The 27,365-nt window shown below is 40.9% G+C and overlaps 1 protein-coding gene across 9 annotated transcripts in view; it reads right to left on the bottom strand.

Annotated features, from left to right (window-relative positions):
* The window catches only part of MBP (myelin basic protein), a 115,321-nt gene that overhangs the window by 7,664 nt on the left and 80,292 nt on the right, over positions 1-27,365 (bottom strand). For all 9 annotated transcript variants that reach the window (XM_065831425.2, XM_065831423.2, XM_065831424.2 and 6 more), the window contains exon 4: positions 12,715-13,145. In XM_065831425.2, coding sequence (XP_065687497.1) covers positions 12,715-13,145 — 431 coding nt within the window. The remainder of the gene's footprint in view (positions 1-12,714; positions 13,146-27,365) is intronic.

The following is a 27,365-nucleotide window of genomic DNA, read 5'->3' on the forward strand; positions in this document are numbered from 1 at the left end:
AATATCTATAGCACAGGCTTTCAAAAGTTTGAAGAATCTTTTTGCACTTCAAGTGAAATCTCGTGACATCAGTAACTTTCAGAATGACCCTGACTGCCTCAAGCTGTTACTGCTGAAAGTGGCTGTGCAGAGATTTACATGTTCTAAGACTCCTGAATGAAAGGTCCCATGGAACCATCTAGCGTTACTGCTCAAAGCTGCTACACGGAAGTTTCAATTCTAAGTGAGTGGTGTCAGATCTTGTGATCTCTTACATGGATGAAATGGGTTTATATTGTGTTGAAACATCTGAAATAAGAGGCAGAAGGATCCATCTTCATGAGTGGTCTTTTAAGTTCTGTAATTCTGAGGAGAAGTGAAATTCAGATATATTGTTTATAAGATTAATTTCCTTAGGAAAGAAATGAGCCAATGCAGAGAAGTTCAGCTGGTATTTATCAGTATCAGGTTTTTTTTTTCATGCTGATATGTAGAGGTTTACTGTTTAAAAAACAGGAATTTCTGAATTTTATTGGCTCTGTGAAATTTCCATAGTGTCAGGCAGCCAGCCCTCCTTATACTTCTGGAGCAGGTCCTGCTTTGTCCCTAGTTTCAGTGTTGTTAAAATATCCTCTGCTGTCATGGTTAGGCTGTGGGAGCCAGAAAGGCATCGACACATGTTTAGAATAAGTTACTTCAGCCATGCGTTTGTCTTTTTAATCTGTATTCAAATGATGGGTTGCTTTGCCTCTGAAACCAGCTGACTGCTTTGCCTTTAGGACAGATACCGGGGTGTTGCAGATCGAATGGCCATCTGTCGCAGCAGGAACCAGTTGCCATCCAACTGCAAAACTATTGCGGCACGTGAAGCAGAAAACTTCAAAATGGGATTTGATTGCGCGGAGCCTGCAGCTCCACAGTGGGCTCTGGATGGCCACCAGGCACAGAGGAAAGCTGGGATAACAGGGCTTTTTAAATCTAGATGAGGTTGAGTTTCCTGAATTTAGTGTTCTGATCAACGATTAGGTGTTAAATTTTGCTGATTGAAAAGGTTATTGTGTAGTAAATGCAAGCTTTCTGTCTGTCTGCCATGCCAAAAGGCTTTGACTGGGTCCCCTTTTAAAGCTTATCGGGTATTAGTAAATCTGAATCTATTTTTAGTGATAGCTCTGTGCGACTTTAATACAGTGGTTTTCCCAGTGTTACAAATAAAGCACTTTCTTTTCATATTATCATCAGCAAACTTCATCTGCAGTCAGAATCTTCCATATTATTCTAAATCTGTGCCAGGCAAATACACATTTCCCTTTAATATATAAGCTGTTGGAATTGCTTTTCCACCTGCATTCAGTTTTTGGAATCCTAAGGGGGAGATGGGGAGGGGCAGGAATCAAGTGGGTTTGTTCTGAGATTGTTCCCATATGTGATTTAGGAAAATAATTTCCCTCAGAAGAGTATTAACTGGTATCTATAAGTGTCAATACTTAAATTTGAGTGAGTTCAGGCAATGCTTTGCTGAATGAAAGAGAAAACTGCTTTATCCTGCTACGATTTGCTACTGAGGTGTGGTGCTTTATTATATAATTGGGCTTTTTTGAATGAGCTTATCTAGAGCACATTTCACTAAGACATTTGGAAGGCCACCATTTATCTTTAAATATGCTGTAAGTGCTTGGCCTTAAATAATACTCCTATTTAAAAGCTATTAGGAATACAGCAGAGCAACCGATGCTTTAGGAAGGGGTGACATACACTTGTTTCTCTGTGTTATGGGTCTCTCCCCACACCTCTTGTGACATTGTCATGAATTTCAGTCTTGAGAGTGCTGCTCATAAAAAGCGAGCTTGGCTTCCACATCTCTATATTATGAAATGTACTCGCAAAGTATAATCTTGCATTCAGAGCCCTTGGGTACTGTTTGTGAATTTGAGAACAGAGGTGCCTCTGTTATGCCCTTAAAAAATAATTACTTTTAGAGTAACTGCAGAGTTTGTAATCATGAGCAGGCTTTCAAAAAAAAACAGGACAGAGAACACTGAGTTTTTTACTGTTCCCAGTTAACTTTTTGTTTAATAAATGTTCCCTACTAAGTTGACTTTGTACATTCAAAAAAGCCAAAAAAGGAAATATCCCTTGATCTGAATGATCTTAATTATTAGAAAAATGTTTGCCATTGCTGGACATTTAAGCAGAATCTGGGAGATCTAATGACACAGACACTGTGCAATTAGTTTGAAGGATTAATAATGCAAATAAGAACACTCTAAAATGTATGTAAAATACCCACAGTTATTCTGTAATAGGGAGGGATTCAATATTGGAATCCTTTGCAGCTCTTTCTGGTGATGCACAGGAAAGTTGCATTATTTCACTGTGCCACCTACCTTATGTATTTTGGCCACTAAAACAAAAGAAAAAAGAGAGTAAGTTTCAACGTAATCCAAAGAAAACATACAGGTGTTCTACGTCTTAACAGTAGCTATACATTGCCATTGCATTCTCTGTGTTACCCGTGTACTTTCACATCAAAGTAGTTAAATTTACTGGCACAACCTGTATTAATATTTTGAAAGAACTGTTGGAAAAAAAACATGCCATTTCTCTGACACAGTAGCAAGAATCCAGGTGAAGATCCCTGGGTATCTGCTCCCCAGTCTCTGGCATCACCAAGTCTCCTGGTCTTTTCTGTGGCACTTTGAGAGGGTTAAGGGGTGTTACTGTCTGTATGGTGACTCCATGGGAGCCTGGAGAAGAGGGATCTTGAGGTTTGTGATCAATGGAGCGAGCCCTTCTGGTTTGTACATTGACTTTGATAATCCAGGTTTGTGACCATACATGCATCTGACTTTTGAGATGTAGCAGGATTTGGGGTATTAATTTCATTTGCAGTTATGTGTTCTGCATGGCCTGCTTGATTTTGTTTTCAGATTTGATGCAGAAGTGCAAAAAACACGGTTAAGCAGTAGCAGATACTTTAAAGTGATATTATGAGATCCCATGAAATCCATATCTAACTTTGCTAGCTATAAACATGATGTGTTAGATCTTGCAACTCGTGTCATTAAGAGGGTCTTTTAAATGCATATAATAAGCTCTCACTGAGAGTTTGCATTTTCCACAAGAGGATTGCTTATAACTAAAGTTTGCATATACAAATAAATATAAATTTAAAGCTCTAATTCCCACTCAGTAGATGATATGCATTAGTGACCATAATACTATTAAGATATTTTTGATTTGGAATACTGAACTTACAGTTTTTCCAAATCATTTCAATATCATTATGTAGTTTTGTTGCTTGCTTTAGAATGTGAAACGAAGATCTAAAGAACACCACTTCACTTCTGTAATGGCAAACTCCAAATACATATGAAATCTGGAAATAGGTGATTTACAATGTAATCAAACCACATAAGCATTTTCGATGTAAGAATCCAAAACGATGGACATTTTCATGAATTCAATGGATTTCATGGTTTTCAATGGGTTGTCTTCAGAAAAGGTACCTACTGAATGGAGGCATTCAAGACCTGCCTGGACGCCTTCCTGTGTAACCTCATCTAGGTGTTCCTGCTCCGGCAGGGGGACTGGACTAGATGATCTTTCGAGGTCCCTTCCCATCCCTAACATTCTGTGATTCTGTGAATTTAAAAGAAATAATTAAAAAAATCTACAAATTTCAAATTCCTCCAGATATGACAAGTACTTCAGGTTGCCTTAGAACACCAAAGTGTTCCACAACCTACAGGATGTAATGCTTAAACCCCAAAGAAATTTACAGCCATACCCATAGACTAAAATTAGCCTTTAGGCCCCGAGTGATGAACCCTGTCCTTGATGGTTTGTGGTAGGAGCAGGTAAAAGACCCACAAGGAATTTGTAACCTACTCAGCTGATTTTCTGTAGGCTTTGCAATGGAGGCTGAACCCAAAGTCTCTCTAAAAATAAGGATAATCTTACCCAGGTCTGAATTTCTGTAGTTAGTACCATTTCAAACCAGTATTCCAAACAGGAGTTGAGATGCATCCTTTCAGTGAATATATAAACTATTTTTTTAAAAAAACCAAATTTATTGGATGCAATTGGGAAATCCGACAGGTTCTTGTATACAGAAATTGCATCATTTTGAGATTTGGAGGTGCTTTGTACATGGGGTTTGTGTTCCTTGGTGTAGCCAATGCTGCATCAGAGCCTTCCTGTGCTGCTACCAAGCATTTCATCAGGCGGTGATGATAAAATATATAGCATGTGTAATGCGAGGATCTAGAGTAAGATACCTACTGCAAACATGCACTGCGGAACCAGAGCCATGGTATACAGCTGTCGTTCCTTCCCTTTTTATTCATGTACAACCCGGGTACCAATTTGCTCTTCGTGATGGTGTTTTGTTCCAGGCTGTTTAAAACTTAGTGAATCTGTTACAAAAAGCAATGGGAATGCTGACGTTTTCCCCATCTGCTGGTCTGATGGTGATGTAATTAATTAGCTAATTCAGAAGGCTTTTTCTGATCACCTTAGAAAGGATGAACCACGCATCCTTGTAGTGGTACTGTTAATTTTTACTATTGTGGAAATAAAGACAGAAATGAAATTACTTGCTTAAAGTTAGAGCAAAATTGGTGAGAAGAGAGATGTGGAGTCCAGGAGATTCTGCTTTCCAGTGTTGTGCTGAGATCATTAATATAGTATTTGTCTAGAAACAGGTGATGAACAGAAAGAGGAAGAATTCTTAGCAGAAAGATGAGAGTGAAAAACATGGGAGGAAAGAACTGAGATGACTGAAAAGTGAGAAACCCAAGGAAGATGAGAAGAAAGACGGCATGAAGAAGGAAACAGTGGAGAACACTGACCACCAAGAGAGGTAAGTGATCATCATTAATCCAGAACAACATTTCTCCATGATCCTTTTGCTCCTTAGTGCCTTGATTAGGGTTCGCAAGGTAGAAGGTGAGAGCAAAGAACTACTGGAGTAAAAAGAAGAATCAGGACAGTTGTTCAGGAGAGTAGTTCTGTTGTATGGTGGGTCCTGAGTGAGAAACTGGTGCTAGCATACCTTCCGGGTTTTTCTCCATGTCCAATGTTTTCCATTGTTGTGATGCTTGATAGATGATTTCAGGGCCAAAACCCAATGCTTTTATTTACCTTTGCTTTTCTGGAGCATTTTTCTGCCCAGCACTAATCATTTTATGCAAATATTATTCTTGATAGAAGTTCTTCATCTGCTTGGACGTAGTCTCTGGTGCATATTCAGTATTGTCCTTTGTATTGTTTTATCAAGTTGGCATCAGTCAGACAATGTAGATTAAGTCAAGTCTTGTTGAAATTACCCACCACGGAAACCCAGCGCCAAGCTTTGGGTTTGGGCTTTTCTGAGATCACTCCAGCAGAAAAGCGATATTGCTTAGTAAGTATTCTCATGGTAGTTTCCAGGGTAACTTCTGCAACCAACAAACTTCACAGCCTTACAGACTAAACTACGTGGCCAAGATAAGGAAGGTGTCCTAGATTAGTATTCACAATGATCAATGCCTATTGATCAATGATCAATGAGGTGGTGCAGATGCATCTCTTGGTGCTGCTATGACAAAAGAATGTAACGTTGTTGTTACAGCCATCAGTAAGAAAGCAGAAACTTGTAAAATCTGAATGCAGCCCATTGCCTAGTATTTTCATGTAGGTAAGAAGCTCATACATTAAACAAGATGACAGTTACTTGGAAAACAAAACCATAAATACCAGGTGGACACTATGGTTTTACAGCAGCTGACCAGAAATAAACAAGAGAAAAACATTACTGCAACCTTGATTTCTTGAAATTTGCGTTTAAGGTCACAGGTTGCACACACCCACTCACTCACAATCTGTTTTATCAGTTCTCATTTTGGGACTGGCCCAATTTTTATTTCTTTTCTGCCTTTAATAGGTAAGAAAATTAGCTAAACTCTTGGTTATTAAAAGTATTATTGCCTACGTTAGCATAATTTATGGAGAAAGTATAATAGCAAGGGGAGTTTAGTATTAGGAAATGATTAGACATGGCATGGTTAATAGTGTAATTTATTGAAGCAAACACTGTCATTCTGAGGAACAATTATCAATCATGTAGTCAGTATAAACTGGGGGGGACAATGACCCACCCTAATCCGGGGGCTTGTACATGATCCACGGCACGTTAACTGTATCGTATGTCAGAACTGAAAGAGTAAACGCATCACAAACTAAAGGCAGAACAGAGCCAAGGACCATCTGGGGTCTGCAGCCGTAATTCAGTATGTTTCATGACCACTTTTTAAACTGCTTTGTAAGAAATTCAGTAGAAGTACCCAAAAAGGGCAGTGGAGGTTTTTTGTGTAGCTCAGAAATGAAATCCCGTACCTTCAGAGTAAAATGAGTAACCGAGCATGTCTAACCAACTGGAGACCATTTCAGAAACAAGGAGAGATATTCTACGTCAATACATAAAATGAAAGCCAGCACTTGTGTGATGATGAAGGTACAAAACAAGGTCATGAATAAAACCCTTAACTTGTGCCTCAGTTTTCAGTTGGGTGGTGTTTACCATTCTGCAGTCTCAAAAGAGCTGAAGAACAAAGTCAGTAATTTTAGCATTCTATGATGGAAAGTACTAATGATAATGCAGTTCCTCATTTGCAAGTAGTTAATATATGTGATAAAAAAACCCAATATAACAGATTTTAATGGATATCTTACTTTTAAATTTGGTCTATCTGACATAAACACAATGAGAAAAAAAATGTTAGGTAGAAAAAAGCCATATGCTAAATTTTGAATACATCCATTTGATCTTATGTATGTTACTTTCGGGGTTCCCGCTTGCTCCTCCCAGTTGTTTAAACAAACACCCGCTGGGTAGATCATAACAAAAAAATCAGTCAAGACCTTCTGCTCAGCTGGGCTGTGGTACTGTGTGGTTGAAAATCAGGTCAATTGCTGCAGAGCAGCCCAGGCCGGTTCCCACCAAAGGAGCCCAAAGTTGCCCTGGCTGCCTCTCCAGTGGCCACCACTCTGCACTGCGGTCCAGGAACCTCAACAAGCACGAGAGGGGGTTCTTGTCACTCTTATTCAGAACACCCTATTAGCTCCCTCTTAAACGGATTATTATATTGTACAGGTGGACAGAAGAATCTAGAACTAGCCTAGCCAAGACTGAACTGGAAGATACTGACAGAAGTTTAATGAAAAGGAGAAATATAACTAAAGGAGAAGAGATTCAGGCTTAGACATGAGGAAAAAATTTATTACAATAAGGGTGGTGAAACACTGGCACAGGTTGCCCAGAGAGGTGGTAGATGCCCCATCCCTGGAGACACTGAAGGCCAGGCTGGACCGGGCTCTGAGCAACCTGATCTAGCAGAAGTGGAGGGTTGGACTAGATGACCTTTGGAGGTCCCTTCCAACCCAAACTATTCTATGATTCTTATCTTTTGCTGTGGACTGATTAGAAACAGTGCTCTTTAAAATGCTCCAGTTGATTCATTAATATTTTATCCTGGTCACGTTACTAAATACATTTCTGAATTTAAGAGGCCCCAAAAAATCCCATATAAATGACAGTAAAAGCAGTGAAGCTCATGGGCTTTTCCTGTCCACCCAATCATCATTTTCTCTTCAACTTCTAATACAAATTGTGGAGCCCCAACTACTTTGTCCCATTTCTGAAGCAGCGTTGCCAGGCATCTGCTGTTAGTCTGGGCACAAAGCATCAGCAATGCCTCACCTAAAGTTAGTGTTTGCTCGTCACTTGCAGAGCATTTAACCTGGTCTGACTTCAGGATTCCTCTTAGGGTTTGTAATAATTGCTTCAAGCAGTAATTTCCTTCAAAATGCAAGAGATAATTAGTTGCAGTGCATTAAGTAATGTACTAATTATTAAGCAACGTGTATAACATGTGCATGGTTATATGTATCTTAAATGAACATGTCAAAAAATCAGTCCTATGTAACGTCAGCTCCTAAGCCTTTCACTTATCACGGGCTGTGCAGTACTCACCTGCTGTTACTTGTGTGTTTTGTACAAATGACTGTATTTAAAATAGACAAATCTAAAGTGCTCCAAGGCCTAACATACAACTAAATGAGCTTTAATCAAACTGGCAGTTCTTATACACAAATTTATTTTTAGGGCTTCCATCATTCATTACTACCTGTTATGAAAAAGAGGGGCCAGATTCTATTTTGATTTTCATAAATCCAGAACAGCAGATTCAGCAGCTTCAGTTATTTAAAACCCGGTTATTTCCTTACAGAAGGCAAGTTTTACTCATTTCTGTCCAATACGCTGCTTTAACTGAATTTTCTAGAAGGATATACAGCCTCTGTTAATGATCTGAAACCCCATGATGTACTATGAAGTAGTTTGTTGCAACTTCTGTTAATGGATTAAAGTATTTAAAACAAATTAAATCATTAGTACGCCAGTTTTGTGATGTCAACAGTTTAATGGATACATAAAGCACATATAAAGCAAAAGATAAAAACAAAATTATTGTTACAACCACCATAAACTATATAATTATTTTTTTACAAGCGTATTGCTTGCACACCAGGTTTTACAAAACAGTATATCATGAGCAATACCACTCCCTGAAAACTAAGAGTTGGAAATGAAAATCACAGTAAGTATTAACTTAAATCACGTCATATACTAGTCAGACTAGCACTGATTTAGCTACTTCCAACGTCTTTGCGGTGCTGTAGCGCTACATTAAAGCTCGCACAAGAAATGTGAACAGAGTACAAGTGCAAAAAGAAAGACGCCTTGATATCCTGATGAACATGTCATTGTTTAAAACCGTGGTTCTGAACTTGTTGCCTGTGCATGTTGTAGATCCCATTCACAGCAGCTGCTTGACTTTGGGGTGGGTTTGGAGCTGCTGTTTCAGAACCGCTGACCCTAAACCCCGGTTCTGCTCAACCTGAGCAGAACTTAAGCCCAGTGCTCCTCACACCTCGTGTTTGGCTTTAGGAAGGGAAAGCCCCGTGCCCGCCTTCCTCGCACCCACACACACGTATATTAGGACAGAAATACAGGAGCAAGGATTTGTACAGGCAACAGGAGAACGTTACAAGATTGTGTACAAAACTGAAGCAAAATGTAAAAGAAACACCGATTTAATCTTCCACTAAGTCTGGCCTCAGCCTATTATTTACTGTCACTCACAATATTTTGCGTTGTTGCATGTGTGTCACAAATGTAGTTTAAAGTTTAGTAAGTTAATGAGTGATGTTAAACCAGGACAGAAAAGTTCTCGTTTCACAATAACCTTAGTACAATAGGAAAAAAAAATCATAAACAAAAAAATGACAAAAGCATTAACGACTGCATAAAAGAAACAAAATAGCATTCGGTACATACTGAGGTTGAATACAGGCTAGTATCTCAGAGGCACAAGAAAGATTTCATCATTTTAACAAACTTGCTTATAGGCTTTACAAATGTTTGGATAAATATTCTATAAAGATTAGAAAGGAAATAATTTATAGTGACACTACTGTCTTGCATGCTTTTTAAAATGTCTGCACCACAGTTTCTTTCTGTCACTCTTTTAAAATCTTCTGTAATACAATTAGATTTAGGCTGTGCACAACAATATTCTACCTTTTAAAAAAAAAAGTCCTTAAAGTACAAAATTCAAGCTGTTTTTGATTTGGTTTCAGTTATCTAAAATATTGATGGGGTAGGGGGTGTGGGAAACAATGGGAAATGCTGCCCCTTAGAAGAGAAAGAGTATTTCTGTACATTCCAGTATTTCTATTTTTATTCCCTCCCATAGGATTCCCCCGCACTCTTATTTTCACTTCAGAATTCCAGGGTATGGGAGAACCTGCTCCACGGGAGTAAAGGAGGCCACAAAACAGTCCCCGCTTTGTTCCTACCCCACCTTTCCATACACAATAGTGAATATTATTCATTAATGTACTTTTCAGCAATGGCTGTGAGATGAAAATGCCTCCACAAAGAATTTCTAATGTGTTTTCCTTGAATGTCAGCCCTAAATCTGTACAAAGAGCAAGTGTTGTCTTTGCATTCCATTGCTTGCTGGCGTGGGTGGGCGAGATACGCGCTCCCACCGGGGCACGGGCTGGCTAAAAAAGGAAGACTGCAAGAAAGGCAGCTGCAAAATTGCTTTGAAGTGCTCCAAAAATTAATCAGAAGCAAGAGCAAGCAAATAAACAGTGCAGCTCTAGGGACTTTTCAATTTCAAGCCTTTAAAATTCAGCCTTTTAGGTGCTTTTCCTGGTGTCTTATTTACCAAAAAGTCCTGTTTACTTAGTGGAATCTGGAAAACTGCCAAGAACTTTATCCTGTTTCAACTCATCCATGAGGATCTTCATCATCTATCAGTACTCCGACACTCTATAAAATTCAGCAAGTGACAACTATTTAGGTTTTAAGCACAAATAAGACTATTAACCACCTAGATTTCTTCTGTATACACAGGTATAAATACATGACACCACAAGCCTTCCTTGATACAAGAAACTAAAAGGCATTGATTCAAAGTCTAAATAAATAATAGTTGAAACAATTGTCTGTGCCACTTGCTCAGTATTTTCCACACTCCTATGATAGAGGACACACGTCCTAGGGCAGATTTTTATGCCTCAATATTATTGTGTGAAACAGGGCTTGAGATGCTTCGGCACTGGCAGTCATGATGCACCTGATCTTTGCCAAGATAATAAAGCTTCCCTGTGCCACCAGCTGAGATCTGCAAGTCAAGACTCGGCAACATTATATGTAATTCTTGTTAAAAAACAAAAAAAAAACTTCTGCCAAGTAAAAAAATGTTAGAATTGTCTGTAATTCTGTACCATTTTGCAGACATTTAAGTGCTTCAAAAGAGCAGTTTACTGAACAGCAACAGAGAGAAACAAATAATATCCTGTCCTCTCATACATAGTTATGTAGAGCTCTGTAGAGAATCATAGCAATCGTGTTTACACCAAAGGATAAAATACAGAATTAGTACAACTTGCAGCCATTTTTTAGTCATCACTACTAAAAAGTGAGTTGGTTTGATTTATTGCTAAGCAAGAATGTACATATCTCTGGATATTCTGTAGGCAGAATCTAAGTTTTTGGTATTGTTTCCTTGGTGTACAAAGAGTATTTAACATACCATTTTTCATCGAGTAATACAGTAAATGAATAAAACAGCAAGAGTTGAGCTAGCCAAGCAGGTTCCAGACAACAGCAATGTTGGGAACAGTCTCTGATATTCGCAGTAACAGTAAGGAAAGTGGTTTTCTTCATTCTCACAGCAGCTGCCTGTTGCATGTATGAGCATTAAATACCGAATACTTACAGAAATGACTGCGTAATTGCTAAAGCTTTCTCATGAGCGTTACAGGCCCCAGTTTGGAAAGGCGAGAAACAAGAAGACCAAAACACACAGCTTGCTTACTACTGGCTACCAAGTGTGAGAAGCTTCTGGTTTTACGTTTCTAGAGTATTTTTCATCCAGTGGTCTATACATTACAACAACTCCTCAGGAAGGACTACATTACACATTGTGCTTCCCAGTGCAGAGCTGCGAACTCCATGGAGAGCCTGCAGCCGTCGTGTGATCACAAATCAGTTTCAGACCACAGGGTAGGATGGATCATGCCCAGTACAACACAATGAGACAGCCAGTCTAACCCATCCCAGCAAATGCCACAGGTTAGAACTACTGAACAGACACAGCGAAGGTTGTCACAGGTTATTGGAAAATTTGAGCCCAGTCAGCAACTCTAAGCATTGCTTTTTGCAACACACAACTTGAACAACTACATCAAACAATAAGTTCCTTTAAAACAAAGGTTTTCTAGCCCTACAGTAGTTCCATTCAAATGCTCATGTAGTGTGTGAACACACCAACACAAGACTCCACTTATCATTTCCATGGCAAAGGGTACAGTGAAAATGTCTTAAGCTTTGACACTTGAACAATAGTGAACTACCATACCACCTGCATAATGCATCAGAGGATGTGAGTTACTCCCGGAAAAGGAAAGAATTCAAGTAATATCCTTTCATCAATACTTTGTTTTTCAACTAATAATGAAGAAATGGCTTGTTACACAACTTCTCATATGAAATGCCTGGAATATAAATCTTCACTTCTCACCAGAATAAAGTAGCTGGACTATTTTGTACATCTGGGATTCAGGATAATATCTGTCAAGCCATCTCCTCAGCAATGATATCAACTGACCTTAAAACATGCTCTTGCTCAAGCAGGCTGAGAATCTGGCCACAGTTCTTTTACTAACAGCTATTTCCAAGTCTGTCCCTCACTCAGTGCCAAACTATCTAGAGATTGTCTCGCATTTAGTGCTCTCATCCAGCTCCGTTTTGCAAATAGTGAAGAACAACACACAAAAGCAGACTGAAGTTTCTCTAAATGGCACAGCATACAAATGAATACAATTACATCACATTAAATGCTCATAAAAATTCCTCTCAGTAATGTTTCTAGAGCCACCTGGATTTCTAATACTCCTTGTTACTACCCAGAATAGCTCCTCTTGTTTCCCAGATCTATGCCTTTTTTGTTGTTGTTTTCAGTTTATAGCCAAGCATTAAATCACACCCCTGCAAGTACTGTCTTGCTGGCTAGGTCAACTCTTGCATTATAGCAGTTACACCTTCCTTTAGTCCCACCCTTCCTTTTTAATTGTATGTTATTTTTGCTGTAGCTGTGCAGTTCTCTATTCCTCAGAGCTCACCTTGCCCGAGCCCCGCCGGGGAACGTGTCTTTCACCTCCAAAGAATCTGCCCAGCGAGTCAAGTAGACCCGAGTCTCTGTGCCGTGGAGATCCATGTCTGGCATGGTCTGTAGTGCTCGCAGATGCCATTTTTGATCCGTACCGGAAAGAGGAGCGTTTTTGTGAAGCCATCAAATCCGAATTCTCTGAAGCTGCTGCACTGTCCTCTTGGATGGTCTGTAGCTCGTCTGACTCTGAGGGCCGATCTTTGAAGGTGTTGTCTTCTCTCCCTGGGGCATCTCGGGAAAAGAGGCGGATCAAGTGGGGGCGACCGGTCGTGTCAGCTGGGTTGGCCTCGGGCCAGGCATTCTTCGGGTCTGCTGTGCCTTTGGGGTCTGTCACCGCTGGGCTCTTCGTGGAGGTCCCATTGTTCTGGTTCACATCTGCCTCTCCTGCAAACAACAAGGATGAGATATGAATGCAGGCCTGTGAAAAACAGCCCTGGAACAATGCTGCTTTCTTTTTCCCTGCCCCGAGATGCTCATTTCATACAAAACCCGTTAATATGTGCAGTTGTAATGAAACTATGTTCTCTACCAGCCTTTAAGAACATTAAGCTATCTTGGAACCGAAACCGGGATGATGTCCTCACACAAAATTCACAGTACTTCTAGGTGGCTTTTTTTTTTTTAAATTAAACCAGTTTGTAAATAGATCAATAGGAAGCGCAACTGCAACTAACTTTATTTACGTGGAAGGCTTACTGATGAGCAGGCTTTCAGTTACGATGTCTGAAGAATCAGAATTCCCGTACTTTCCCTTGAGGACTGCAACTCTCAAATGTGCCACTTTTCTCCAAAACAACGAAAAAAATATTAAAGTGACATAGCAGCACTGAGCTTCCCCCTCCACGATGTCTGAGGTCTTGTACCTGAAGGTTTTGTCCCCATTTGGAACCCCTCACTGTAACCTGAATACCGGTCAAACAGCTGTAATGAGGAGAGAGGTTTTTTTCCCCCCTGTATTTAAATTGTCCTCACTTCAAAAAAAGTAGAGAACACAAAGCTGCAGTTTCTCCTTGGCCTCCCATGACAGTTTTTCTCCATGTACGATCCTGGCACTCGTTGTACCATGTCCTAGCTCTGATGCTGAAGGCCCGGAGCAAAACTGTCCAATTTGCATTTAGTGCTTGTGAGAAGTGACAAAAAGAATTATCAGAAACTGACAAGCTTTTAGCCGAGAAAGGTGCCGAGACAGACCTCTGTGGTCTGCTGTCTTCTCCACGGTTGTGTTCTGACGCACACAGTAAAGTACCTGAAAATAATCAGCTGCAGCACACTTAGCTCTTAGCCTCCGGTAGCTCTTTCTGTCAGTGACAGACCTACAAAAACCTCCATAAATCTTTCTATACCATTATTCCTACTGTTCTAAAGGAAACTGCATCCACTGAGCAATGTGTAATCCCCAAGGAACACCACAAGAACATCAGCAGGTCACTACTTGAGAAGCAACCTCCATAGCAGACACCTCCCACATGCTCACTCTGCGTCAGAAACTTTTTTTTTGGAGTTAACAGGACTCAGCATTTCAGAAATAAGTTTTGGTTATTCAAATGTTACCTTTAGGGACTTATAATTACCTCATTAAATCCCCATTTGATTTGGTTCTTGTTGCCATGGGAGGGATGGGATCTGGCACATCCTGCTATGTTTTCAAAGTACTCTGGACTCAAGTACTTCGCTGATTCACCAGAGCAATTTAAACTTGACACGGCCATTTCAGATGATTTCGCCCACCCACAGGGCACTAAAGACACCTTTTCTCCGGCTGAAAATAATTCTGAAATAATTTTAGGAGTAACGACATGAGCCAAACAATGGCTTCTGCAACCATCCACCGTACTGAGGTTACAATTTGCTGTAATCAGTCTGCTGCATTTTTTCATAGAAAAACATGATACGCAGTTCTGCTCTGCAACTCTTTTTCCTTCTGTGAAAACTACCTAGAAAATGTTGGGGAACTTCAAGAAAATGTTGTTTGGTTAAAGCTTCTGAAAGTATTTCTTGGGAATACAATTATTTAAGCAATGCTAATTGTCACTGAAGACCTCATCAGTGGGGAAAAGGAAAATATTTGCTGGCAACCTTAGGATTTTGGTTTCCCTGAAAAGATACTTTCAAACTTCTTAGAAATTAAGAAAGCCCATAAATGATTTTCTTAATTGAATGAAAGAGAAAGTAACTAACATGGATATACGACACATTCTAAAACTGGAAAACATTTAAAATAGCAGCTCGAAGCTTAGATTCTATACCATAATACAAATCCATTCAAAAAAAGAATGGAAAAAGAAAAAGAAAAACAACCAAAAGAGCTATTGTATTTAATTAAATGCATTAACAAAACACCAGAGCATCTGCATACTAATATTTTTTTCAACAGTTGTTCTTTGTGTCACTGAATACGGGTATTGGTAAGCAACAAAGAAGGGTATTTGTACCACAAAAGTAGCTTCTCCCAATGCATACGCAGCGAGCTATAAAGTATAAATCTTTCTGTATGCCTTATTTCAGTAATGAAAGCACACATTTCAGTTTCCTTCGAGATTTTCTGCATGCTTAAGTCTTCTCTAATATTTAAAAATATATTACCGAGAGATATTTTTAATAGTTGAGCTAACATAATCTAAGTTTTCAAGAGCATTTTGAGAGACAGATCGCTTTAATAACATCTTAAGGATATCCAGAATTAATGGAGCATGTAGACATATGCTTATTCATTGATTTAGAAAAAAATATTTAGATGATTCCTATTAAAACCCATTACAAATGCTGTGCATATGATACTGATATTGTTTGTTTGTTTGTTTTTCCCTGCAAGATGAAGCTCTCTTGTTAAAATAGAGTACCCTTCCTGGACCATATCACTTGTACAAGCAAAAGCTGCCCAGGGAAGAAGTCTTCAGGCAGTAAATACAGCAGAACACATTGCCAAAGGCATTACCGGAAGGCTATTAAAGTGTCATCTATTTACATTTAAGTGAATAAAGTCCTGGAAGGCTACGCAAGCGACGGCAGGAGAGCATCCTTGCCCCAGCCCAAAAACAGCGGGAAGGAGCGGGACGCTGAGCAGGGGTTTGGCACCCCACGAGTGACAAAGGACGGGTCCTGAAGCCAACGCCACCTCTCCCCTTCCCCTCGCCCTGCACAGCTCCTGAGCCTGCCCCCGGCACAATCCTCCCTCTGCATGTTGGTCAGAGGGAACAAAGCCATTTGTTCCCTGGGTACACAGGGAATATAGATGGACCAAAAAAATCTTAAAAGTCTGTTCGTTAAACAAAACAGAAGCTTCAAAGGTGGTTTCAATGAGATGACATTAAATCCTGCCCCTCATTGCCTTTAATAGGTGTTAGGCCATGTATAAGTATTTTCAAAACCACCATGCCTTGATACTCAGTTTGACATTAACTGTTTATCCCATTTCCTGAGAATCGACACTTTTACCTAATCCTCCAGTTAGCTGGGACCTCTCAGCCCCATAGTTCAAACAGTAGCTACTGTGAAGACCATGGAAACCTGTTTTATACAAAGAACAATCCCCAATGGAGAGTCCTCGGTTATAAATACCCTTCTCATGGGCCACCTGGTAGAGCTGCTCTATGACAGTCTCTCCTTGTGCATATAAAAGTCTGTAGCCTTCTTCCATACAGAGGACAACCTGGAAAGAGGTTGTTAAGCTAAGAGTTTTGATGTGTTAAGTTTTTTTTCTTCTTTAAAAAGAGATTACAAGTTTTTCATCTCCTCCTACCCCCTTCCAGTCTTGCGTTCTTGCAGATAGTTTTAATTCCTCTCACATTCTTATTGCTGCTCCCTCTACAAATGCAGTAAGATAAATGAGGAAAATGAGCCTGATGAAAGCCGAAGTGTATTCCCTCACTTTGCCTCTCCAGAGAGGCTTAGATCTATAGTTAAAGCATATTGCAAATATTGATTGCAATAACACATGACAGCAACTCCAATATTTGTACAAAATCTTAAGAATTAAGTATTATTTAGTCCTTACAAATACCAGAAAGTAGCTTAATCAAATTTATAACACACAATATTTAATATATTTTATTGTAACTACACATTGCTGTAACTGATTACTAATTTCCTTTTTCTTGGCCTTCTTTTCCCAGCATATGAAGATGAAAATTATCCCACTTAACTTTAGGGTCCTTTTGTATCAACTTTTCATTTTAGCTTGAATCATGTATATTTATAAAGCACTGCTCTTCAGTATATGGGATATAATGTGTATTTGTCCTTTTCTACTTTTTTGGTTCTATCTCTTCCTATAGGAGACAACTGGATAGTTAAATATAATGCAAGTACAGTTCTCAGTTCGGAGTCAACTATATTTCAGTATGTTTAGTGAAACGCTGACACTAAAATATTAAGTAAAGCAACTGGAATTTTTCACCGACTTACCTGTTTTTAGTCACTTGAATAACAATAGGTTGCACCTAAAAATTACTCAGCTTTGTAACACTTACGATTTCAAGACCTTCAGTAAACTGTAGTAGCAAGACACATGTGCCATGTATTAACAATAGTTTGCCTTGCATTATTTAAGATGCTGAAAACCACTATTCTACAACATGTGGCTTTTAGCAACAATTGTGGTAACATCAGGACATTTGAAAGAATGGAGAGGACAGAAGAAGCACATCCATCATCACTACATACGAGCTGCAGTTGAGGATGTCTGTGCTCCAACTCTGTGTTAAGATAACTGTTTCCCAGCATTTTGCCTTTCCTTTTTATGCAGTTCTCTAGAAAAAAGGACCTTAAGGAATTGTTTTGCAGGAAGGATAGCATAAGGCATCTCTGGGAGCCCTAATTCAGCTCTGGCTTTGGATACTGTCATGAAGTCACACACGTCCATTTTTCCTGCACTATCGCCCGCCTCGCTTCAAACTCTGACATTCTTGAGCAGACAGGACAATGGAGTTTTGGGTGCACGTGTAAATGAGTTGGAACATGCAGCTGTAATTACACACTGCAACCTACCGCAACAGCCAGGATCAAATGAAAATCAGGTCTAATTAACACTTAATTTCCTTGGAAAAAGGATCCAACTATTTGGTGCTCGGCTGTATCAAAGGCAAGTGTAGCAAAAACTGTTTATCCAGCAGACGGGTGCAGGTCGTCTGCCAGAAACAGAGGCCAGTCCCAGCTTCCAGCCAGAGCTCTGCCCCTGGAGGTGGCACCGCAGAGCGCTGCATGGGTTCATGGGAGCACCTGTGGATCAGACTAAAAGGAGAAAAAGGGATCAGAGGATGGATGCAAACCAGTAAATAGGTGCAGGGAAAGGTTCAGCAAACAAGGATATGCATGTCCTGGTCATTTGCTGAGTGGTTTCAGAAAATACAGGAGTTATGCCACCAAAACGCTTCAGGCAGTTCCACTCTCTCCCTTGAACACCAGTGACTTCCGAGGCAGTGGTGGAGTCACCACCCCTGGAGGTGTTTAAAAGACACATAGATGAGGCTCTTAGGGACATGGCTTAGTGCCAGATTTACGTTATGGTTGGACTTGACCTTAACAGTTGCTTCCAACCAAAATGATTCTATGATAGGTACAATCCAAGCTCCTGGTCTGGACTTCTACTGCAGCACAGTTGACAGCAGAATGGAAGGTTTATAGCCATTAGGCTTCACTACGTAAGTATCTGGGGAGAGGGAGGAAAGAATTACGTCTGCATTGTTAAATCTGAACTGCAAAGCTTGATTTATCCTCATTATGCTAAGATGCTGCAGACAAAAAATGTCTCTCAGCCTAACTTCACTAATATGGTTAGAAGGCAACGTGCCATCAGGCATTTCACTTCACAGATCTAATTACTGGGTTTGTCTGAAGCTTGTCAAACTGTTGGAAATCAATTTTGAACAAATATTTCTGTTTGGAATAGATGGCATGCAGCATAATTGTGAAACAAACAGTTGGTCATAGCTCTGGGGACAACCAGAACTGATCTGCTGGTGCATTTAGCCTTTACACAAACATTTTCCCCATTTGCTAGCAGAAATGAACGCAGAGAGAAATGCCACTGTGTCTCATAGTACAGATTCACATGAGTTTAACGCTCCTGCTACTGTTAGCCGAGAGATCACTTCCAGGGCAGCTCACTCTCCTCCTCCCATCCTTGCCAAAGCTCATCACTTGTAGGGAAAAAATTCCACCCAGAGGCAATTCTTCCCTACAGTTCAGAATAATTGAAGGAAGGGTATTTTTCTGCACAAGAAACTCAGCTTTTCCCACAGAGTAATCAAGCTGTAAGACCAAACATGCACAAGAATGTGAAGCCATCTGCTAAGCACAACAGGCAATCCTTTGACTGTCCTCCCTCGCCGCATACGTTAGATATTACAGACCATATGAGGCTCTTACCAGAGAAGAATGAAGGTTGTGAAGGTGTTTCCATTCCACTGATGAGCTCAGTACACTTCTACACTGATCTGATGAAGCAGTGAATCAGGGGTCTGTTGGGCCACAATTTTCCTCGCAATAAACCTCAGCACTGAAAATACAGTAAAAAGTGGAAAACCCCACCTGGCCCAGTATAGACTCATAAATACTGGTTACTAGAGAGCTGTATTTACTTCTACTGAACTAAGTTGAATAAAAGACCAAGTTCAGGTCTGTACTACATCTTGGGTCAATAAAGATCCCTGGCTAAGTCTGCTGAACGGGAATTGCGCTGCTGTTGGTGAAGGCACGAGACATTTTTAGAGCTGACATTTAGACTCTGTTGCTGCAGCCAGACGAATGAAACTTCCCCTTAAAAAGTGGAATGCCTTGTGGAATACCAGTTCATAGCTGTTCTCTGCAGGCAGCATTATGCCCCCTTAGAGCTACTGCTGGACTGCAAACCAATAGATCAAATAGGATCTATTAATTGCTGGATTTTTGCTAATACCTAAGTCTTGGCACATTTGCTACCAGACTCATGTAAGATGACATCTCTCCAAGCCCTCTCTGTCCCTCTCCGCTGAGGAGTGTTTCTTGAGGAAGCAAAGCTTGGCCTTGCAGCAGAGCTCGCATGAAAATACCAAGAGGTTTCGATGGAGAGAAGGGAACTGCCCATCACATCCTATTATGGCAATACCCATCTTTGCAGGTTTAATGGGAGAAAGAAGTGACAGTATGTCTGTATTACTTATGCTCATATTGTGAAGGAAATAAATACTGCATTCACTCAGGTAGACCAGGAATATGTACGTTTTAGCATAAAACTACGGCATGGGAAATAACTGAAAATTGCATAGGAGAATGACAACTTTTTCAGATACTAATTACTACAGTATGAAAAAATAAGTGCAATTCCTCTCTCTCAATTTCTGACAGTAACCTAGAAAGTATTCCAGATCTGCTGAAAAAACATTTGCAGCCTGTGCAGTAATAACACATTGTTGCAGTCCGTGCCCAAAAGTCTGAATATTAACAGGGAGCACATGTGGTTCCCGGGAGTTGCAACGTGTTCACATCCCGTTCGTTACCCACTGTGAGGGGCTGCTCTCTTGGAGCCAGGCTTTAGACTTGACTGAGGAAAAAAAAGGTCATACCATCCCCAAACTTGTACACCTTGTGTTATTTATGTCTTTAAGTATCCTCTTTCTTCTCTTAGCAAAGAAACTTAGCCCTGCACACAGATGCTCAATTAAAGCAGCAAAACAAGTCATGGCAGCAGCTGAAATAGCCATATTTATTCTGGCCATGTCAATGGAAAGAGATCAAAGCAAACCAGTCAACAACGCATTTCAAACCACAGGAACTGCGGCAGTAATTGCATGCCAGCTCTATGCATGTCCCTGTTGCAGATGATGCTGAAGCTTAAAACCAGAGGTAAAACAGACTTTTTTTTTTTGTTAAATGTCCTCTGAAAGTCGCATCAGATTCAACACACAAGGTATTAGCTAAGGGGCCTGAGTTACATGTCATCTGTAGCTGCACTAAGCTTAATTTCCTCTTCTTCCCTTGTTCTAAAGGGGTTTTATAGTATAGCCCAGGGGTGCCAAATTCATTTGCATCAGGGGCCACATCAGCCTTACGGTTGCCTTCAAAGGGCTGAATGTAATTTCAGGACTATATAAATATAACTACTACTGAAATGAGTTTGACACCCTGGTATAGACTATATATGTATTTCTGCAATTCATTGATGCATCTTTGTAAGAAATTACCAGTTGCTCCCAACTTTTGAGGTCTCGCAGAAACATTTTCTACCGAGCCATTTGTTGCCTTTAGCTAACTGCATCGACCATCTACATGTAAAGAAAGCCCATTATTTGCGGATACACAGCACAAACCACAGCAAAAAGAAAACTTCTCTGGGCTTTATTTGCCTCGTGAGTGTGCAAAGGCACTGTATGGCTGTGAGGCTGACAATGAAGGGCTGACACGAAGCCCACACGGCGGCCTGCCATTGCGGAGGAATGCAGCAGTGTAGGCCCGGCTCGCAGCCTCTCTCCTCGTGTTCTCCAGAACCTCTGGCACTGTCTCCCTTTGCTAGAGGGTTACAAAGGAGAGTACAGAAAACACAAAAAGCCTGTGGTTGGAACCAGTGGGACTTGCTATGGCAGAAATTTGGAATCTATGAGAGGCATGTGGCAATTCTCCACACAGCCCGCGGAGAGGGTTTGTTTTTTTGTTTTTTTTTTAAAGGCTTAACAAAAGAATTTTACCCGCCCACCAGTTCCAAAGAAAAACGTTCCTTTGTGTTACTAGAACATATAGGTTTGTTTTAATCTTGAGAATCTCACAAAAGATCCTCCCACAGCAAAGTGAGCTGGGGTATCCTTTGTAACAAACAGTTTCATGTACTTATAGAGAAAAAAATTAAATCACCTGTTTGACCCATCAGCATTTGTTTTCTTTAAAAAATGCGCAACTGACTAGTATTAAACAAAGATTCCCTTATTATTCATATGTTCTGCTACAGTCACACTGAACTTGAATAACCATTAGGTCGCAAAACCTGTACCTATCCCACCCCTGCCCAAAGTAACAGCACAACAAAATGACTAGGGCTTACATCACATTTCACAATAACTTCCACTGTCTTTCGTATTTTCCACATCAGTTACGTCTTTCTGAAAAATAGCCTATTCCTGGCAGTGCAAGTGAACACACAGTATTACAGTTAGATTTCTTTCATAACACCACAGAGAAGCAGGGCCTTAAAAGCAGCAGGAAAAGAAATGTTGCTGAGATGAGTGAGGCGAGGACAGTGACTGAACCAGCTGCTTGAAAGGAAGCAGCCCAAAAAAACAGCTGTAGAAAATGTTTTGTTAAAATCCATCACGTAGCCTCTCCAAAAGAGGGCTTGGTAACACTGCTGCTTTTTTCTTGACCACAGGTTAAGTGTCTGAGTGGCAGATTATTACTTAGGAAGTATAAACTGCAGAATAAAATACATTTGTAATAAGTTAACCAAATTTTCTAACTTTAAGAAACACACATTGATTGCCACCACAGCGAAACTACTTACTACTTACTGCTACAAACCCCTATTTATACAAACTGCATTTTAGCCCTATGGAATAATACTGTTCATGTGTGTTAAGTTTTCCTGAGACCAACTACCTAAACCTAACCCCAGCAAAACACTGCACAATAGTGTAAAGTACTCTAAGTTCTACCTAGGTCAAAAAAAGAATATGAATGCTTGTAGCTCCCCCCAAAATAATGCACTGATTTGCTCTTTTGTGGATATAAAGTCAAAGTTTGATTTCCAAGATAGCTTTGTCTAGAGCAGGTGCAGGGAAAAAGCGAATTACAGGAATGTGGTAGTCCTAGGGAGAAGAGCACACAACACAAGCTGGGTATTTGGTCACTGTGAATTACCTGCAGGATGCCATAATCAATACACTTGAAATCTCCATGCATCTTTCAGGTGTACGTTGCTGTGTCGCTGGATTTCTCTGTTCTTCCCTGTTAATGTGTTCTGAACTAAAGCTTTAAATAGCGCATTTGATCTCTGGGAGTCACCATCGTTACAGAATTTGCAGTGAAGGGAGTTACTTTGGTAGCTTTTAGAAAGCATTTTTTTCCACAAAATTTCAGCATACACTACAGTCCTATTAAGTGACACATTTGGAGTACAAAGTATATATTTGCTAACATTTCTAAAAATATCTGAAATATCCAGGCACAAATAAGCCTGTAGACTACTTCCCATTGTGTTGCACTCTTGCACATGTAAAACAAAATTGAAGATTTGGCTCTACAGAAGCTGACAAAAAATACTCAAGAAAAAAACCAAAAGGGGCTGTAGGGATGCTCAAGGCTGCCCAAACTGCAATCTCTACAATCAGAAGACCACAACTGTTAGACTCTGTATTGGTCTGAAGTTATCTTCACTTTGTCATTAATTTTCACCTCACATTTGTGGTGAAAGGTCAGAGCAGCAAAAGAGAGCAGGAGATTCCTCCAGTTGCACAGTTTGCTCATAGAGCTCATCACATCTCAGATACTGATGGGATTACTCCAAAAAGACGTGAGCACCTCTGTGCCTGGTGGGAGGCAGAAGCCCAGGAGGTGACCCACACCTCCCACCCATGCTGCCCATGATGCCAACAGCAAGAGCAGCTCCCTGCCCTGTGAGGGTGCAGAGGGGCCCATGTTGTGACACACATCCCCAGTTGCTTCCAGGAAGCAGAAGACGTGAGTACCTCTAGGTCCTGGGGCAGTGCAGTGATCATGTTGTGACTCAGCCCCCCAGTCTAACTCAAGACTTTGGCAGCAGCAGAAGTTCACACCTCTGCGGAGACAAGAGCCACGCCAGCAGCTGCATCCATGAGGGGGAAGACATGAGCACCTGTGTGCCCTTTGGGGATGCAAGAAGACCATGAGCCACACCTCCAGTGCAAGATGCTGGCAATGAGAGAAGATCCCTCTCCGATAGAGACGATGTGTGTGGCAGTCATCTGCAGCTCCGGCTCTGCCTTTGGTACAGACAGTGAGAAAGTAATTCCTCCTAAAAGATCGGCAGCCAGCTGCTCATTTTAAAAACACTGTCAATGCTTCACAGATGTGTCACTTCAGGGATGTTCAGCATCTCAGATATTAGTTTTTGTCTGCCTTACAATGCTTACTCTAAACAGATTTTTAAAGGTATTCATATAATAATATGGGATTCTAGAGGGCGAGAGCCAAGATGATCCCTCTGAAGAGAAATCCCAAAGCCAGGTTACTCAGAGGACAAATTCCACACGCCATATCCAAAGCCATGTACAGAAACCACCCCCACCTGAGCACATTTATGATGAGGTTGCTCCCAGGGCAGAGACTCCCACAGCTGCATTTGGCCTGTCTCACAGTTTAAAATTTCTCTGCAGATCCTGGCACAAGGAACATGGCTCCCATGAACGATGCTTCCTGCTGACTACTGTGAAGGGAGGGAACACGATTTTTGCTACCATGCTCTGTCTTGCTTGTCAAAACAGCTTTGTCTGGAAGCTGCATAATGGAGCACGTCAGCACAGACCTAGAAGCAGAGCCATGTAACTGCTGTGGCAGAACAAGTGAAGGGTATAAAAATATCATAATACATGCAATAAACAGTGGGTAGTTTGTTAAACTATTAGCAAAATTATTTCAAGGCCTTTGTGTTTTCATAATATATGCAATTAAAAAAACAAGAGTTTTAGAGGCAGTTTGGATCACACAGCAAAGATACACTATTCAGAGCCTTCTCAGTGATTTCCTCAGTGAAGAAGTCTGATAACTAAAGAAGTATTTTTCAGAAGCAAACTCTAATATCTGCCTGAACAATTGATATGACATTTGATTAAAATGTCTGCCTGCCTGGCAAAAAAAGACACATTAGAATGAAACCTTATCTCCAGAACTAATCATATGGTTTAGAGAAGGAAAGATCTTCTTCATAATAACCTTGAGTGAAGTCCTAAAACCATGATAAAGAATACTTGAAACCAAGCAGGAAGTTCCAGCAAATGCAACAACAAACACCAAAGACTAAAGCAGTCTGAACTGACTGAATTGGCACAGGGTCTTACAGTAGAGAGATTATTTCACAGAAAGAAAATAAAATACTGGCAGAGAGTTGAGAATAAAACGTTTGGAAGAAAGACAGTGGAAAGCAAGAGGTGAGTCTTTCTTTTCACAATAAGGAGGTTAATGAGAAATGTGAACTCAGACATTTAGAGCTGGATACAAATCACCTTGCCTGTCTATCCTGCAAACAATAGCCAGCATTTAGCAGGGAGTTACAAGTCATCACATTGAAAGACCGTACACTCCACAGTGAATCACAGAATCCATAGGCTTGGATGTCTGGATGTTCCAACCCTGAAGGAGAGGAGTGTATTTGCACTTCCAGTTTGTCACACCATCCTGCTGCTTTCCCATGTCAAGCACCCTCTCTGCCCCCCCACCAGTTGCCAATCCTTCCTCCCACCTCCTCTTCATTAGGCTCCTGAACCAAAGCTGCTGTCCAAACCACCCTGCTCTGCTACCTATTCCACCCCTGCAAGGTTCCACCTCTGCAGACATCTCAATCCCTTGCCACACTGCTGCAGGCTTCTGCAGGCTTCTTCTGGACCAAATTCCAGATTGTCTGTTCACAGCAGTTCACCTCTGAAAACTCTTCTGCTCATAAAGCCTGCCCGTCCAGCACCAGTCAGAGCCATCAGAAGCTACTACAAGTGGACAACACATGTTCATTTCTAAATCAGTTAAAAGAGTCACAAGATTAAAGTACCACCTCTTCTAACTTACACTGTCATGTGGTGAGGCCCCACCTTGAATCCTGTGTTCAGTTTTGGGCTCCTCACTACAAGAAAGACACTGAAGTGCTGGAGAGAGTTCAGAGAAGGGCAGCAAAGCTGGTGAGGGGTCTGGAGCACAAGTCTGATGAGGAGCGGCTGAGGGAACTGGAGCTGTTTAGCCTGGAGAGAAGGAGGTTGAGGGGAGACCTGATCACTGTCTACAACTCCCTGAAAGGAGGCTGTAGCATGGAGGGAGTTGGTCTCTTCTCCCATGTAGCAAGTGATAGGTTGAGATGAAATGGCCTCAAGTTGCACCAGGGGAGGTTTAGATTGGGTATTAGGAAAAATTTCTTCCGAGAAAGGGTTGTCAGGTATTGGAACAGGCTGCCCAGGGAAGTGGTTAAGTCACCATCCCTGGAAGTGTTTTAAAGACATGTAGATGAGGTTATCAGGGACATGATTTAGAGGTGAACTTGGCAGTGTTAGGTTAATGGGTGGACTTGATCTTAAAGGTCTTTTCCAACTCAGACGATTCTATGACCATGTACACATTTACATAACTGGGAGTTAACACAAAATGTCTAAACTCAATGCATTCCCACCTGGAAAATAAATACTGCATGGGTTTTTGCCCTTTCTCAAATCCTTCTGCTGCTCTGGATTACTGACATTTGTCTACATTGACTAAGAGCTTTCAAAGCCATCTCACAGCACATTTCACAACCATCTTTCCAACGGTGCCCCATCAACCCTCTGCAGCTCTGCCCACAGAGCACAGCTGGATCAGTATCTGCCTGCAGATCTCATATCCAGCCTGAACAGTTGCTTGGTTGATGTTACAGATTGATCTCGTTCTGGAAATTTGTCCTTTCTGCACTGAAAGAAGAAACAGCTCATTTCTCATCCTTCCCAGAGAAATTTAAATGGCTGTGCTAATACAAAGATCACAGAGTGATGCCTCCTCCATGTCCAAATTACAAATAGCTTTTTCCTCATTTCACTTTACAACAAGCTCATCTATACAGGTAGTACATGAAAGGAAAACAAAATATTTCTATATTGACTGAAGGAAGGGTCAAAATTACAAGATTTCCAAAGTAGCCTGGGCCATTGGTACCACGTGTGCAGCATGAAATCTCACATTTCTAAAAGATATATTTACATGGTGTTTGCTAGGCTGACAGCAAACGTGCTCTGCCCACACATCAAGTCAAAGTTATCTTTGAATGACTCCAGAGAGACATTATTGTAGCCTTTCAGTACTTAAAAGGAGCCTGTAAGTAGCATGGGGACAGACTTTTTAGCAGGGCCTGTTATGACAGGACAACCAGTAATGGTTTTAAACTAAAGGAGAGGAGGTTCAGGCTAGACATGAGAAAGAAATTTTTTATGAAAGTGGTAAAATATGGGCACAGGTTGCCCAGAGAAGTGGTAGATGCCCCATCCTTGGAAACATTCAAGGCCAGGCTGCACGGGGCTCTGAGCAACCTGATCTAGTTGAAGATGTCCCTGCTCATTGCAGGGGGTTGGACTAGATGACCTTTGAAGGTCCCTTCCAACCCAGACTATTCTGAGTCTATGATCTTGTTTGCTGTGCACTTGACTTGAGGCCAACTGAAAGTTGGCCCATTTCTCCAAGGCTCGAGGCATAAGTAGCTCAGTCAGAAGAGATCCTGATAACCAGCTGAAGCTCAGCACAGTGCTAATGTGGCTTCCCTCTGGTAGCAAAATACACAGTCCTCAAGCTTCAAGCCTCACAGGATGCCTAAACTGAACAGAAGTGTGGTGCATAGATTTATTGCAGGTTCTTTCCATGGATTAATTACCAGCACACAACATGGCGGGGGGCAATCACTAACTCCTCAATATTCTCCTGCTAGAAGATTAATGGAACAAC

The sequence above is a fragment of the Patagioenas fasciata genome, chromosome 2, assembly GCF_037038585.1.
Source record: "Patagioenas fasciata isolate bPatFas1 chromosome 2, bPatFas1.hap1, whole genome shotgun sequence".
Taxonomy (NCBI): Eukaryota; Metazoa; Chordata; class Aves; order Columbiformes; family Columbidae; genus Patagioenas; species Patagioenas fasciata.